This window comes from Pseudopipra pipra, chromosome 5 (assembly GCF_036250125.1).
Source record: "Pseudopipra pipra isolate bDixPip1 chromosome 5, bDixPip1.hap1, whole genome shotgun sequence".
NCBI classification, from domain to species: domain Eukaryota; kingdom Metazoa; phylum Chordata; class Aves; order Passeriformes; family Pipridae; genus Pseudopipra; species Pseudopipra pipra.
This window is the reverse complement of record NC_087553.1, coordinates 24,385,595-24,402,293: the sequence shown is the minus strand read 5'-3', so window position 1 is coordinate 24,402,293 and position 16,699 is coordinate 24,385,595. Positions and strand designations below refer to the sequence as shown.

Sequence of the window (16,699 nt, the reverse complement as noted above, 5' to 3'; positions counted from 1 at the left end):
TGTGCAGGTTGGAGGGTGAGGCATCCCATGACAGAGGGTGAGGCTCTCTGCAACAGTCCCGTTTGAGGTGGGAGAGCAAGACAACCACTCTGTGCCCTCCCAGAGAGGCATTTCCAAGAGCTGGAAAGTTGCTGGTTTAAGTTTTAAGAGAAAGGCAAGGAGGGAAAGGCCCGAAAGACCCTCCCAGGGAATGCCTGATTACGAGGCACTAACCCTCGGAGTATCGAGGGGCCCTTTATTTTCAGCCTAGGCATCTCGCAGGGAAAAATCCTCCCTTGGGCTGTCCCGGAGGAGCATCCTCTCGCCAGAAGCTGCCGCCGGGCTGATTTCAGCAAGCCCGAGCCAGGGCTGGCCCCGTCCCCAGGTGCCCCCGGGGTGCCCCCCCTCCTCTCCCCGTCTCCGGGGCTCGTTGCCCGCTCGCCTGCCCCCGCCTGGCCCCTCGCCCTTGCATCCCGGCGAGGGCTGCTCGGGAGCAAGGGGGGTCGCTGAGAGGGGCACGGCCGGGGCGGGGGCGGCGGCGGGGGCGGTGCGGTGCGGTGCGGGCGGCGCCGCCCGGCACATATAAGCGCGGCGCGGCGCGGCGGGGCCCCGGCGCCGGTGCTGCTGCCGGTACCGTCCCTTGCCGCCGGCTTCCTCCGGGCTGCCCGTCCATCTATCCACCCCTCCGTCCGTCCTTCCCCCTCTCCATCCCCGCCCGCTTTGTTTTTCTCGCCGTCCGCGGGCTCGGGCCCCCCACGCCGCTGCCACCCTGAAGTTTCTGGCGGTGCTGCTGGCGGCGGGCATGCTGGCTTTCCTGGGGGCCATCATCTGCATCATCGCCAGCGTCCACCCGGCCGGCACCGCCGCGCCCGCCGCCGCCGCCGACAATGACTCGGCCGCCGCCGCCCTCCTGCCCGCCGCCGACAAGGGGCTGGGAGCGCTGCACGGCCCCGCCGAGGCTCTGGCCAGCGCCGGGCCGCGCCTGCCGGGGGGGCCGCCGCTCTTCAGCCGCTTCGTCTGCACCCCGCTGAGCACCGAGTGCCCCGCCACCGGCACCGGCCCCGCCGCCGGCCCCGAGGAGCTGCTGGCGCTGCGGAGCGCGGCGGCCCAGCTGCGCCGCACGGCGCTGGAGCAGAAGGAGCGAATCCGCATGGACCAGGAGACCATCCGGGAGCTCACCGGCAAGCTCAGCCGCTGCGAGGGCGGCCTGCGGAGCCCCCCCGCCGCCGCCGCGCCCCCCTCCGCCGCCGGGCTCCGCGCCGCCCCGCGCCCCGGCACCATGGGCCACCCCCCCGACGAGCCGCCCGCCGTGCGGGAGCTGGAGGAGGCTGTCCGCACCCTCCAGGACCGCATCGACCGGATAGAGGTGCGAGGGATGCTCCCGCGGTGTTGGGAGGGACGGTCCCAGGGGAAGACGCTCCTGGGGATTTGGGAAGAATGCTCCCAGGGGATGATGCTCCTGGGGCGATGCTCCCACATGTGCCATTCCCCAGGCATGCAGCCACACACACCCCGAACCAGCTCATCCCCCTCATGAGGCTTCAGGAAGGTTGTCTGTGCCCTGCTCTTCCCTGAGGTTTCTGCTCAGGAGCAAGGGGCTTGCCCTCAGCACACGTCTCTTCCCTCCGCGCAGGGTAGTCCCAAAAGGCCAGGGCTGCTCTGCTTTCCCCCCTGTCTGCACCCAGGTAGGGCACTTTGCTTGCCCCATAGCACCTGCAAGGACTCCTCCAGAGCAGGTTGGCAGCTCAGGGCCAGACCCTGCCCTTTAGCAGAAAGGTAAATCCCATCTGATGCCATCGCAGTTAGGAATGGGGCTGCTCACAAAGTGGAGTGCAGTGCAGAGCCCAGCACCTCTTCCCCATATAGTCCACGGGAGCTGGAGAGAGAAGGGCGCAGCTGCAGTCACTTGCTGTGCCCATCCCTGCGGCGTTGGGCTGTTGGCATTTAGGATGCAGACCCCTGATCCCCACTCTATAGTGGCTGTGCAACGTCTCCCCAGCAGGCTCAGCCCTGGCCCATCCACAAGCCATTGGCACTAAAGGCTCTACCGTGACATCTGTGATGGGGCACATCATGGAGTGCATGTGAGTGTTGATTTATTTGGGCTCAGCAGACCCCTGAGCTCTGCTGGGTATCAGAGCCACCTGCAAGAAGCCTCCTGTGAGTCCTCAGCCTTCTCATCTTCCTGTTCAGTTCCCTGTTGCCCTCTCCACTCCTCCATGGAGTGTGGAGCTGGGAGTGGGGCAGCATCCCATGGAGTCCCTCTCCTCAGCTTTGGGCTTCTGCCTCTCTCACTATAGCCACATGCACACAGTGGCAGCAGGCAATGGGTGGGGAAATTCTGAGCCACTAAGGTCACAGGCTGGAAAATGAGGCTGGGAGTGTTATTGTAATGGATGGAGATACGAACAGGGATAGAAAGACAGCGAAAGACAAACACATGCATGCAAAATGGAAAGAGCTGGAGACTAGAGGAAGCACCTGTGAACTGCCAGGGTAACTCACACACAGGTACAAGAGGAAACACAGAGGCATGCCAGGCATGTGCAGGGAGGGGGGAATGTGCAGCCTGTCTGAGCGTGTTGCCCAGAGCCAAATGCAGCCAAAGGGAGGGACAGAGCCACCACAAAAACCCCCCTGCAACCCCCAAAAAATGATTTCCCAAGAGTGGGATAGTGCTACTGGTGTGCTTACCCAGAAACAAAGGGGAGAAAATAAGTCCCTGCACACATATACCTGGGTGTTTTTGAGGACTGGGTGATCCATGACGGAATGGTACCCAGCACATCAGTTTGTATCTTGGGAACCATCAGACCTTTAGCTGTTCTCCAACCATCCTCTCCCCCTTCTCCAAGAGGAAGCACCATCTCTGAGCTGCCTTGGTCCCTGTCCTGGGTTTTCTGATGATGGCGGGAGGTTTGGGGTGGAGGAGGGTGATGCTCACAAGGGTCGGAGCAGGCTCTTCTCTCCCAGGGAACCTGAAGCAATGCTAGGATGAGGTTCATGCACATACTGATGAGGAAGCCAAGTGGCACGTGGCCAAAAATGTTCTTTTTTTGTGCTGCCAGGAGCCTGAGGGTCCTGAGCATACTTTGCAGGGGAGACACAGCACCCTGCGGCTCAGTGAGCCCTGCCGGATGAGGAACTAGGGCAGCGTGTCACAAGTGGGCTGGACCTCAGCTGCCCTGGCTCCTGCCTGGTATGTGCCACCTGTGTGAATCACACCCCTGGGAGGGATGGCCACAGCCCAGCCGGCCAAGCCCTGGGGTCACACCTCAACCATCCAGTGATGGTTGCCTGTGCCTTCCCTCCCTGGATTGCCTCCCCCTGCCCTAGGAGCAGGCACCTAAAACTTCGTGGTGGGGTACCTGCACACCTCTGTCCCACATGGCTGCAGCTGTCAGCCCTGGGAGCCTTCCTGGGGTACCCCATGACACGGGAGGCACCCCCAGCCCCCACAGCTATCTTGGATCGTGGCAGTGATCACCCCAAAAGGTGACCTGGATGGGGACAGTCCCGGGGTGGCTCCCAGTGTGCTGGAGGCTCTGTGAAACCCACTGGGGAGGAGAGGAAATGCTGCAGAGTCTGTGGTGGCCTAATCTCAGGAGAGGGATGACACAAAATGCCATGTGCTGCCTTGGGAAGGCTGCATCCCAAGGCATCTCCAGGTAGGATTGCCAGCAGGGATTACTGCTGGAGGATTTGGAGTTGGTACTGAGAGGAGGGGGCAGGTAGAAGATTGCTGTTCTAATCCAGGCACTCTCAGCTCTGTCTGTAGGGCATAACAAGATTTATTCATGCACTGAAAACCTATTAAGACGTTTGTTTCTTATTTTTGTCAGCATGGCAGCAAGACTTCCCAGGGGAGGATTCAGGGAGGGACCCCACAGTCTCGCTCTTTGTCCCCTGCCATTTCAGCAGGGATGGGCTTGCATCATCACAACATTGACATGGGGACTTCTTCCCTCACCTCTTCCCAACCCACTACAAGGGTTGTTGTCCTTTCCTCATGCACAGCAGCCTAGTTAGGCTTTTTTGTCTTGGTTTTGAGGGTTCCCCCCTTCTCTCAGCATGTGCTCATGTCTGTATGCTTGAGTGCATCTTGGAATACAGAGCCAGGGGGCTCACGTGGTCCTTTTCCATGCTTCTAGTTATTGCTGCAAATGGAAACGGAGCACGGAGGGAATCACCTTGGCTTTCTAGGCTGTGCTGAGATGCAGGTGCTCCCTTTCTTCCCATCATCCCTTGCAGGAGATGGAGCAGGAGAGGAGACAGACTGGTGGGCTCTGTGGAGGACCTGGCAGAACTGTTTGCTCCTCAGCCAGCATGTAGCTGTGCCGGTGTGGCTGGTGACCTGGCTGCTGGCAGGAAACCCTTGGCTATGAGAATGGGAATGGTAGTGACCTAGCTGCCTTCCTTCTGTCTCCATCTCCAGCAGTGTGGGGATGGAAATCCCCAAATTCTGATAGTCCCAGGCCCTGAGCAAGGTTTAAGGGGAGCAGGATCAGTGGTGAGCTCTTCCCCTGTTAGGAGGAAGGAGAGGCTGATGCATCCCTGCTTGTCTTCTACCCCATGCACTCCTTCTTGGGGTTTAATGAACCTCAAGGATTTGCTCGGGTCCAAAAAGGTGGCAGGGTCCAATAAAGAGTGGTGCAGCAAGTGTGCCATCCTGCAGCAGTGAGCATCCCGGGGTGGCAGGCACAGAGGAGTTTTGTGCAGCCTGGAAGAATTCCTGGGTCCAAGGAACAGAATGGGGCTGCCGTGTGCGCGCACCCAGGTGACCATCACGATCCCTGGGATGTGCCGAGGCATCATCCCGTGGTTCTGCCTGCCCTGTCCCAGCAGCTAAGGTGGGCACTTTTGTGCTGGTGGCCGAGGGGGAGCAGCAGATTTGCCGGTGCATTAGTAAATGAGGCTCTGATCTCCTTATGTAAATCAAAGTGCATTTGCTGACTGAGGGCTACAACCCCAGCGAGCACATGCCAACGTGGCTGCCGCAGACCCCCAACCCCACCTCCCCCTCCTCAGCCCCCGGCAGCCGTTGACATTTAAAGTGATTAATATTACCTGGCATCTTTCAATCTTTTTTGCCCGTTCTAGTGGCCAAAAAGCATCAAACGAGCTTCCCCCGCACCCGCTGCCCACTCCCCTGCTGCCTGTGCAGCAGCAGATGGGGAGCCGGGTGCCTGCCGAACAGCCGGGGAGAAGGCGCTCCCCCCTTCTCGTCCCCCCCAAGGCTACTGGTAAATAACAGCTGCACATCTACCATTAATAATTTTACAAATAATTTGGTTTGGGAGAAAGATGCTTGAGCGGCAGCTTGGAGATGAGGAGGATGGTTTAGGGGATGCAGCCCACCTTTGCACCAAGGGGATCACCCGGCACATCTCAGCTGCATGGGGTAGAATGGTCCAGTCTCCTGTCCAGCCATGGTCTGGCTGTGGGGATGGGAATGGTGTCCACTGGGATGGCCCTGAAACTCTGCCAGATGAGGCTACTGGCTACATTCCTTTCCAGAAGGAATAGGGGGTCAGCAATGGTTCAGTTGGCCATGTGGATCTGTCTGTCCATGCACTGGCTGCCATGCTGGAGTGGCCAGCAAGATCTAGAGAGAGGGCTGAAAGGGGAAAAACTCAGGGAAAAGGGAAGAAATTGAGCAAGAAGGGAGAGATAGCATGTGTGTGCACAGAGGGGAGCATGAAGAGGAGACGCTCCAAAGCCAAATAAGTGAAAAGGCCATAGGGAGAAAAGTTACAGAAGGAAGAAAATAGCAGCAGGGAGAAAAGCAGGAGGAAGAGGGAGGTAAAAAAAGCACTCAGTCACTACTGAATAATGTAGGGCAGGCTACTGGGGGCTAGTGAGAGTGACAAAAGCTCCCAGCCTTTTCTTTTTTCGTCATTAACAGATGGAGCCGTGCATGAAGCAGGGACGTAGGCTCCAAACCCGCAGCTTGAGCAACCAAAGCGTGCAGCAGACAGGAGCGTGCCAGCCTCCGCTGTAGCCGGGTGGCCTGAAAGGATGAGGAAAGCTCTTGCAGCCCATGTGATGTGGACACAGAGGCAAAGGCAACCCCATCCCACCTCTGCCAACCCAGCCAGCTCTGCTTGGGTACAAATGCAGGCATCCACTAGTGGGAACTGTCCCTGCCAGGAGGATGAGAATTAACCATTTCACTCACCTTTCCTTCCCTCCTGCCAGCCCTCCCCTGCCTCACCAGCAGATCCCCAAGTCTTCTCCAAAAAAAAAAAAAAAGTCAAAAGACCTAAAGCCCCTTCCCCATTGGCTAATCCCTCCCTGTTTTACAGGGACCAAAGGTAGGATGCCCTTTGCCAGGCACCTTTCCCTTCCCAGAGAGGTTCTGCTCTCTGCAAGAGCATCCTTAGTGCTGCTGGAGCAAGCCGGCAGCGAGAGCTGGCATTTGGTCAGGGCTGACAGATGTCCCCTGCACAACCTCTTTTCCCATGCTGGGATTTGCTTCTCCAGATTGGTTTTCCTCACAGAACCTGTGGGTTTGCCCCAACAGACCCTGCTGGCACCTCTTGCAGACCCTGGGACATCACAGCCTCCCTTTTATTTGTAGCCCGAGTACATTGCAGCCCAGTGCAGGTACATTTGTGCTCACACCAACACCATGCTCTTGCTTTTCCTCCCCCTGCAGTTCCCATCCACCAAGGCTGTATCCTGCCCAGCCAAACCTGGCTTTCCTCCAGCCTCCCTCTCGTCTCAGCTGTTCATGATGGATAGCAAAGATTGGGGGTGAAATGGGCAGGCATCCCCCCTTCAGCTTTGTGTGCATGATTATCAGGTCCTGTCCAGTTTGGAAAAGCAGGATGTAGGGAAGAAGAAAAAGCTAGAAGCCATAACCACAGCTGAGTGTGCTGACCTCCTCCAGGCCAGCTCTGAGGCCGTGGGGAGGCTGTTCATACCAACAGGAATGGCGTCCCCCCATGTCCCACCAGTGTAAGCCACATGAATATCCAGGGCTGAAGAAGCTGTGCAGAACTCTCAGTGCTGGAGCACCCAAGGCAGCTCCAGCACCTTTGGGAAGGTCTGGAAACAACAGAGAAGGGGGTCACCATCTTTCTGAACCCGTGGCAGAGAGACTAATGTCCCAAGGACATGGGGAAAGGAGAGGGCTCCTATTTACAGAGAAACCCCACAAACATGGCAAAGGGTCACCTTCTCCCTTCCAGCCTGATTTTCTTTCAGCTAGGATAGAGTCTTCTGGTAAGGTAGGATCTGGGGTCTTTGCAGAGTGTAGCAGCAGCTGGGAGCATATTCACCAGGTGCCATGTTAGAATTGCCATGGGAAGAGTTTTGGTCTGGGTGTTAACCCTGATGAGACAAGACATGCTTGATATGCCCAGGTGATGGGTCATGTCTTGAGAACAGACACACACAACAGCCTCACCACTGGTCCCACTTCTCCATGGCATCTGCAAGGCCTGGGAGAGGCTGGCTTACAGAGAGCTACCTGCCCAACCTGGCGCACGTGCACACACCCCCGCATGCCGGCTGAGCTGAGCTAAGAGGATTACAGCCCCATTAAGTGATGTTAATGTGCCGGACATAGGTAAGCAGCCTCACGAGCAGAGCAGCAGGGGTGGAAGTTCCAAGGTCCTTCCCACATTGTTCCCTCATTGCAAGAGGCTGCCTGCAGGAGCAGAGCCAAGGGATGACCCTAACATCCCATCCTTGCTCTGTTTCTGAAGCAGCAGAAAGTCATTAAGAGCAGCCAAGCTTCATTTTGCAGTAATGATCTCAATGGGGCTCTGAGAGGGGAGGTACAAAGTCAGCTGGAGGCTCTTGGAGGAGACCCCAGTGCGGATATGGGACTGTCATCTCAGCACTCCCTGTAGTGCTGCAGGCTGGGCATGTCCTTATTTAACCTCTTACAGTGACACCTCCCTGAATTTTCTCTTTTCTCCCTCCTTTCCCCTCTGTTGTGGCTGCCGCTGAGTGCAGCAGGAGCTGCCAGCCCGCACCAATGGCTCAGCACCCACTGCCCCGGCATTTGCTCGCGATGCCCTCCACACCAAGATGGAGCAGCTGGAGGAACAGCTCCTCTCCAAGATCCTGACCCTGCAGAAGGAGCGCCAGGCCGCAAACACTGACCGCAGCCAGCAGCAGCACAACATCGAGAAGGAGCTGAACTCCCTCCAGAACCGGGTGACGGAGCTGGAGCACGGTAAGTCCTGTTCGATGGGGATGGAGGTGAGGCAAGGGGGTCCCTAGCCCAAAGTGTATCACCAGGAGAACCCCAGCACAGGTCACCCTCCACAGGTGCTGACCCTTCTCTCTCTCCCCATCCTTGGCACGTAGGACCGCTGGGTTACAGCCCTCCTGATGCCTTCAAGGTGACCATCCCGGTGCAGAACAACTACATGTATGCCCGCATGAAGAAGAGCCTGCCGGAGCTCTACGCCTTCACCATCTGCATGTGGCTGAAGTCCAAGGCCGTGGCAGGGCTCGGCACCCCTTTCTCCTACTCTGTCCCAAGCCAAGCCAATGAGATTGTGCTGTTGGAATGGGGCACTAACCCCCTGGAGCTGCTCATCAATGACAAGGTCAGCTGGGTTGCAGGAGGGGCAGGAGAAAAGTCCCTGCTCTCATGTTCCCTGTTTTAACCCACACTGGTATGGGGGAGCTGGGAGGAAGGGCCCAGGCTTATGGGGAGAGGGAGGAGAGTGGGGAGAATGGCTCACTGAGGTGGGTTTTGAGAGGCAGAAGTAGCACAATGGGACGTCTGTAGATTTTGGGTTGTCACCACCATGGGAGTGCGCCACTTGCTTTGCGAGGGGCCGGGGAGACACTGGGGTCCCCCAGCAGTCCCACTTGCTCTTCCCCGGAAGGTTGCCCAGCTGCCGCTGAGCCTGAAGGACAAGGCCTGGCACCACATCTGCGTGGCGTGGACCACCCGGGACGGCAAGTGGTCGGCATACCAGGATGGTGAACAGCGGGGCACCGGTGAGAACCTAGCCTCCTGGCATGCCATCAAGCCCCAGGGTGTCATCATCCTGGGCCAGGAGCAGGTATGTACCAGCTCGACACCGAGAACTGCCAGTTAGCATTGCTCTGGTGGGAAGCTGGCTGGGGGGAAAAGCCCCCAAATGGGGCAAAGGCAGGGGGTGGTGTGGGCACGAGTGCTCAGCATGGCATGTTGGCTCTCCTGCCTGCTCATCTGACCTCCAGCCTGGCCACATGCACTCATTGTCTCCTCTTCCCTCTCCCTATCCCTCTGGCCTCTACTTGCTCCCTGTCTTATCTTCTTTCATCTCCTCCACACATCCATCCCCTCCCCTCCTTGCCACCAAGCATCAAGCTCTGCTTCTCTCCAAACTTTTCCCTCTCCCTCTTGCCCTTTTTGCCCACTGGGTGCATGTTCCTCCTCTTGTGCTCATCCCTGTCCGATCACCTCTCCTGCTCTTTCCCAGGACACTCTGGGGGGCCGCTTTGATGCCACGCAGGCTTTCGTGGGGGAGCTGGCGCAGTTCAGCGTGTGGGACCACATGCTGGCACCAGTGGAGATCCTGGGCTTGGCCAACTGCACCTCTCACCTCCAAGGGAATGTGATTCAGTGGGACGACCAGGCGGTGGAGGTCTTTGGAGGTGCCAGCAAGGCAGGCTTTGCTGCGTGTGAGGAAGGGAGGAAGGCATGAGTGGCGCCGAGCCCTCTCCCCAGCACCGAGGAACCCAGTGGCAGCCACAAAGCAGGGAGCCCCTTTCTCCCCTCCCAGACCAGTAAGCCTTGTCAGGGTGATGCTTGAGCCCCCACACTGGTGTCCCAGGAGGGAGAGGGGACCCTGCAAGCCTCCCTGTTGCCCCTGTGCTGGTGGTGTGGCTTGTCCCCACCCCTGGCACAAGCCTGCTCCTGGGTCTCATCTTGCCCTGCTTCTGTTTTGAGTGGATATTGCTGTACCTGCAGGTATCCCTGGTACAGCGAGGGTCCTCACCTTGTCAGCCCCAACAGGGAATGGGAAGGAGAACTCTGTCTATCCCAAGTGCAGTCCAGCCGCAGTGGGATGCCAGGGTGCAGGCACTCCCTGAATATATCCCCTTTCCTTATTTATTTCTAGCAACCCCACTGTCTGGTTTTACGAGCCCGCATTCTAGGATCTCCCCTCCAGTCCCATCCCCTCTTCTGCTGCCCTGGTTTTTCAAGCATCACCCCAGGGAAGCCAAGGGAGAATAGCAGGGAGCCAGTGGGGCAGTACTCACCATTCTGCACCCCTTCCCCTGCCTCTGCTGCCTGTGCGGGCAGGGCTGCCTGAGGGGAGCCAGGCTTTTGAGGCAGTTGGAAAAGAGCATTCCCCACTCTCTTCCAGTTGGGTGGTTGGTCGGCCACCAAGGGAATGGGAGAAATGGGGCAAAGCATGTCCTCCAGCGCTGGCCAAGGGGGAAGGAGTGCAGCGCTGCCATCAAAGGGAATGAAAGCAAGGAAAAAGGAGATGGAGGATGGTGGTGGTCAGAGGAGCCCTGCCACCCATCCCCCAGTCTTTTGGTTATCGGATCAGGTTGCTGCCCTTGGTTCCACCCAGGCCCCATCCTTTAGCTGCTCCTGGCCAGGAACAGGGCTGCCACTGGCCTTGGAACTGGGAGGGTGATGGGGTGGGCTGGTGTTTCCCCTGTGGAGTGCCTGAGAATACTGTTTCCATGCCGCGTGGTCACCAACATTTCGATATGTGTGTGTGTGTGTATGTGCACATGTGTGTCTGGGGTGGGGTGGGGGGGTTGTTTCAGGGCTCTCATGGTTGCTCAATGCAGTGTCCAGCTTGCAGTGCTCCCCCCTTACCCCAAGTCCCACTTTGTGCTTTGGGCAACAGCCACCCCTGCCCCTGGGGGAGGCGAAGCTGGCAGGAGGGACAGCCCTGCCACCCAGCATTCCCCCCAGGCAGGGTCTCTGCCAGCGCTGGGGTGGCTCAGCCTGCTGGGGAGGACGTGGCAGGGATGGGGTGCAGCCTTTGTGCCAAGTGGGAACACTGTGACCTTTGTGCACCCTGACGAGCTGCCCCTCTTCCTCGCTCGCTTGTGCGCTTTCTCTAATGCACGTTCATGACGGGGCCCCTGACGCGCACCTGTGGTGGGACATTTCTTTTGTAAAGCTGATCGTGAACAATAAACGTGATGTTTTCTGTTCGAGCCTCCCGCGGGGTGCGAGGTCGCTGTGGGGGCGGAGGGGACTGACCAGCCCAAGCCAAGGTGTCCTCCCCTGGGATGCTTAGGGTTGCATCCCTGAAGGGAGATGGCTGGGCCCGTTGCTGGCATTACAGAAATATCATTGCAACGGTCTGGTATCATTGCTCCAGAGGGGCAGGGAGGTGGTGTCACAGTTTGGGTACTTCTCATCTACCACACTGCAGAGCAGCATGGGGTACAGGCTGCTCCTGATGCGGGAGGAGGTCTGGGGGAAGTACCTCTCCACAGAGGAGGAGCCCCCATCCCAACAACAGGAAGCAGAAACCAGTGAGAAATCATGGCCTCTAGGTCAGAATGTGGTGTCAAGGAGCTCATGTCAAGTATAAATCTAATTAAGTACTAGTTTCTAACCTAGCTAGGCACAAGGTGATTCAGAGACAGCCCTTGGAGCTCCTGTTGTAGAGCAGCTCGTGACCAGGTCTGAATGGTGCTTTTGCCCTTCAGTAGGTCCTGCCCCTCTTGGGAAAAGCACAATCTCACCTGTATTCTGGGAAAAAAAGCACAAAGCCAGAAGGCTCAGTATTCCCTAAGGTCCTGAGCCAGAACTGACCCCACCAGCTCCCACTTCTGAGGGTATTTAATGCCATAAAACAAAGTCTGGTGCTCTCACCTTCACCACATCTCCACAAAGTTGAGGGTTTGTTTTGAAGAAAAAGTATGTACTTCAGCTGGAGCATAGGCTCAAGGGCTTTGCTGAGCTGGAGGCTCACCCCCACATCACTAAGAGGAGGGGGTTCAACAGGTGACAGGTATCTGCTTGTGCTCCCAAATAACAGCAGCATAATTAGGAAGGGCAACACTTTAGAGGAGAAAATGTCAAGAAACATTGTTGGGGTCACAAACTTAGGAGGAGGTGAAATGAGAGGACTGGTCTGGAAAACTCTCCTATTAAAACTGCAGAAGCCCTGAGAGAGGGCTCTTGGGGCTGCTGGCCAAGGCAGGAGAGATGCACGAGGATGAACAGGGATGGAAACAGCCTGGCCACTGATGCAGGCTATTGGCATAAATCTTGTCTCCTCCGCAGCCCAGATACCCAGCCTATGCTGAAACTGCGTGTAAACGCTCTTCAGAAAAGCAGAAAAAAGGGGGCACCAGGAGATGCTTGAGCAGGGCCTTCTGTGCTGCCCTCTTTGTCCCTGCCAAGTGGCGCTGGCATGATCCCAGTCCAAGCCATGTACCTGAGACGTGTGGATCTGTCATTTCTGGAACAGGAGAAATGGGGGAGCCCGGCAGCACAGCTTCTGCAGGGAGACCTCCTCTCCCACAGAGGTTCACAGCCAGTTGGGCAGACCAGGGGGCACGTGGGAAAACTTGATAGAATTTTCCCAGACCTTTAAAAAGCTTCCAGCAAATGCCTCTGCATAAGGCTCTTCAGGAAACAAAGGCATTTGGGAGAGATTAGAAACTGGTTGGGAAACACAAAATCAAGAGCAGGAATAAATATTTGATTTCCATCCTGCCCTGGCTCTCTGCAGGAAGCAACGTCTGCTTCTCACTCATCTCAGGAGGAGGAGAGCAAGATTGAGACCATTTCTTTTCAGTAAGCTGAGTCTTGCAAGAGCAGCAAACCTGCAGCAGGGCTTAAAAGGTAGAGGAGATGACAAATCAATGGCGTTGCTGGCTGGAAGGAGTAATTACAATGACTTACACATATTGCTTGCTTCTAAATTAACCAGGAGCACTCAGGAGAAGCCCCACATTCTCTAAGGGCAGCTGGCTTGAAAACAATGCGTCGCACTCAGAAGAGATGAGGAACAACAATATCACCCTTGGGAGGCTGGGTATAGAGGGGAATTTTTAAGAATGGTGTGAAGAAGGTTTTGTGGTTGTGGTGGGTGCTTCAGCTGGGTTGCTGTGTTGTGTCTGGATATCCAGAATGGGGGGGAAGAAGGGACTCAAGAGGTGGGCAGTGCAGAGGCAGGGGCACCGTTGGGCTGTAGCAGTTCAGCAGGAGCTGTCACAAGAGGAGATGGTGTGGGAGACAGGTTGGTGCGATGGATACCACCTGTGTGCCCTCCTCTATCTCCCTGCCCAGGGGCTGTTAACATGCTTCGAGGAGTGGAGAGGGACTGCCATTTCCCTTCCTAATCTGCAGGACTCACAGCTGCAGGGCTTTCTGCAAGCCAAGGGCTTAGCCAGACTCAAACATACCCCCCATACATCCTCCAAGGGTTTTGTCCAGCAGCAAAGAAGACCAAATCAAACATGGCAATGGGAAACCTTCAGGCCTGATGACTGTTAACTAAAGTGCTGAAATTCTTGAACCCCTCCAGCCCCTGCCCGTATTTCCAGAGGGCACCACTGGCCATGCAGGCTCTGCCTTCCCAGGGACATGGACAGTCCTGGGACCTCCCTGCATTGCAGTGGGCTTTGGGAAGCTCCTGTGCTCCCCAACACCTACAACCTGAGGTTTGGGTTTGCATGTCACAACTCCCTGCAGTGTGTCAGCCTCCTGGTCCCTCAAATGAGGTCAAGCCAGCCCATGCTTGTCCCCGGGAGGTGACTTCCGAAGTCCCCATTTACCCGCTCTGCCCTAGCGATGGGGCGCTGCCTTAATTGCATCCTTGCGCTTCTCTGTCCTGCTGGGAGCCTCCTCTGCTCCCTCCCAGAGCCAGGAAGGCTCATTAAGACTCGTGCAGCACTTGCACAGGGAATGTGCCATGATTCCAGAGCATCTGTCACAGGAACAGCCCCCGCACGGCTGTTAGTGCTGAGGCAACAGACCTTACTAGCAGTAGCTGTTGTTACTAGAGGTAGTAGCTGTAGGATCATATGAGAGGTACTGCATTTCCCAGCAGACCAAGGAATCCAGCTATCCCAGAGCAGGTTGCCACATCCTCCAGAGCAGAGGGTTGAGCTGCTTTTGTCTGCCTCCAATTCCTGATCATCAGCATCCCCATCTCTGCTTTCCCTCAGCTCAACACAACATGGTGGGGCTCTGATGCCAGTGAAATGTGGCTTCAGCATCTCCACAGGGCCTCCTGAGTGCTCCTCCTGCCTCCAGCGAGCTGCATCTATACCACGCTGGGACAGCTGCAGGGCGGACCTCAGTGTGTCCCAAATCCCCAGCCTGGACCCTCTGATACTACCCAAGGTGGCGTGGAGCAGTGCCCAGTCCCTGGGCTGTGTCTGACAGGCTGGACAGCAATCACCAGCCCCCTGCTTTATCACAGGGATGTTGGGGAAGTCCCAAAACATGGCCTGAAGCAGGTAAGAAAAGAAAGAAGAGAAAGAAAAGAAAGAAACAAAATAAAGAAAAGAAAGAAAGAGAGGAAAGAGAAGAAAGAAAAGGAGAAGAGAGGTGCCTTCACCTGATGAAGAGTCAGCCTGCTGTCTGGTCAATAAAGATGGCTAAAAGAAAGCATGAGGCAATATATATGTTATATATGTGTGTGTATTTTGCAGTTGGTGCTTGCATTTCTGTGCTCAGCTAAGGAGTACAATGCACCCTCATGTCAGAAGGCAAATGGCACTTTGTTTTAATGCTTAATGCTTTCAGCAGCCACAGTGAAGTACAAAGGGCTGAAAGAGTTACCATCTGTGATTAGTGGCGAATAAGGAAGGACCAGCCAGAGCACAGCAATGATTCCAGCTCCTTACAGATCCAGAGGGGTGAATTGGACCCTTGCTCTGGACTTGCTTTCACCTACAGTAGGGCACCTGGTTGCTTGGTATGGAAACTAAAGACCAGTACCTGTTACCTCTGTTGGCCCAATAAGACTCTGACTGGCTTGCAGTGTTGTATAGAGGCAGCCTGCACTTGAGGGTGCAGAAACCAACCCAACTGCTCACATTTTGCTAAGCCACAGTAGATGGAGACAAGCCAGCAGGATGCTCTCCTGCCAGGAGGCATCTCTGCCTTGCAGCCTGACCGTTATCACCCACCACAATCACAAAACCCACATTGTTCCTATCTTTGACTTCTGGGGTTGGCCATTTTCCCTTAGCTTCTCACCTAGGAGCTGCTGCTGAACAATCATCACAACCAGTCCCAGCATTCCCTGAGGGAAACACTCCCTGGGGTCACATTGATCGGAACCAAAGCACATTTGGTTGAACCCAGAACTGCGCAGGCACGCATGCTGCCCTCCTGCCCCACGCATAGGGGCATAGGCACACAAACACACCAGCTCGCGCTGACTTGCTGCCTGGTAGTAAAAGTGGGTGAACTACGCAGGGATTAAAGCATTAAAACACGACAAAAATACGATGTTTGAAAGAGCCGTGTCCCTGGAGAGATTAGAGTAGCTGCCTGGAGATAAAGCAATGATGATGGAAAGATCTACTTCCTCGCAGAGATTCTACTCCTAATTATCTCGTCTGAAAAGAAAAAATTATGATCTCCCAGCTTTTATCTGCCTCTTGACAATTTTAGCTCTGTGCCTGCCTCGTTGCAAGAGGCCGATGCTTGCTGAAAGGAGGAAGGGGAAGGAATCAGCCCAGGGGGCAGGAGCAGTAGGAGAATGAGGGGCACAGGAGGCAGAGCTTCATTTCTGTCACCGCCTGCAGCGATGGCAAAGGGAAAGATGAATGATCACTGCAGTGTTGTCTTTCCAAGCCCAAAGGCATCTCTGCTGCCTCCAGCACTGGTCTGTCAGGGAAAGGACAAGCAGGAGATTGGATTCACTGCTTCACGAGCAAAAGAGACAACAAGGCCATAGGGCATAGCTCGGTACTACAGTGTGAGAACAAGACTCATGAGCTGGCAGGGGCAGAAGAGTGCCCAGCTTGTTCCTCCCCCGCTCTTTTCCTTCTCAGACAGCCAGAAAGCAATTCTTTCAGCAGACAGCCAGCAGTGAGGACATTTCAAACAAACACCAGCCAGAAGGACCACGTGAAAGATCGGGCCCACGAGCCACTCTGGGAGACAAGGATGGGCACTGATGGAAGCCCAGGTGTCACATCCAGCATCTGAGGCTTTTCATAGGAGAAGTCTTTCCCCTTGGTATTACCCTGAAGCTTGCTGCTTCTCCACCTCTATTAATTTCAGATTAATTCAATGCTAGACCCCCAGGAAATTGTTTAAGCTCTGGCTTAGAGGCAACTGGTGTTTGGCTAGCAGGGTGGAGGGGCAACAGAGGTTTCCCAGCAAGCCAAGAGCCAAGGAAAATGTGAAAGCAAAGAGACATTACAAGCTCAAAGGCCACGGAGGGCAGGAGGGGGGCTACTGTTATAGGAACTGTTTGAAAACTCATGATCCATCCTCGCAGCACCACTTTCTCCTTCTGTACAGTCATACTGACATGCAAACGTGGGCGGTTGCCTCTCCCACACAATGAGAACTGTGTCCAGATCTGGGCCCCTCAATTCTGGAAGGTTCTGGAGAGGATCCAAAAAACAGCAACAAAGCTGATGGAGCACAAGTCTTATGAGGAGCGGCTGAGTGAGCTGGGGCTGTTTAGCCTGGCAAGAAGGAATCTCATGGTGATCTTATCACTCTGTACAACCACCTGAAAGCAGGTTGTAGTCAGGTGGGGGTGGTTTCTTCTCCCAAGCAACTAGGGACAGGACAAGAGGACATAGC

The 16,699-nt window shown here is 56.0% G+C and overlaps 1 protein-coding gene across 1 annotated transcript; it reads left to right on the top strand.

The window, feature by feature from the left end:
• Positions 1–583: 583 nt before the first annotated feature.
• On the top strand, positions 584–11,118 carry NPTXR (neuronal pentraxin receptor). The gene is made up of 5 exons (XM_064655108.1): positions 584–1,345; positions 7,945–8,167; positions 8,302–8,546; positions 8,832–9,011; positions 9,414–11,118. The coding sequence occupies exons 1-5, from the start codon at positions 782–784 to the stop codon at positions 9,636–9,638; spliced, it is 1,437 nt and encodes a 478-aa protein (XP_064511178.1). The 5' UTR covers positions 584–781; the 3' UTR covers positions 9,639–11,118.
• The last annotated feature ends 5,581 nt before the right edge of the window (positions 11,119–16,699 follow it).

What these genes read in the sequence shown, in the direction of transcription:
- NPTXR (XM_064655108.1), top strand. Translation starts at nt 782, where the DNA reads ATGCTGGCTTTCCTGGGGGCCATCATCTGCATCATCGCCAGCGTCCAC. An exon ending in ACCGCATCGACCGGATAGAG is followed by an intron (nt 1,346 to 7,944) that starts GTGCGAGGGATG and finishes CGCTGAGTGCAG; the next exon opens with CAGGAGCTGCCAGCCCGCAC. An exon ending in TCATCCTGGGCCAGGAGCAG is followed by an intron (nt 9,012 to 9,413) that starts GTATGTACCAGC and finishes GCTCTTTCCCAG; the next exon opens with GACACTCTGGGGGGCCGCTT.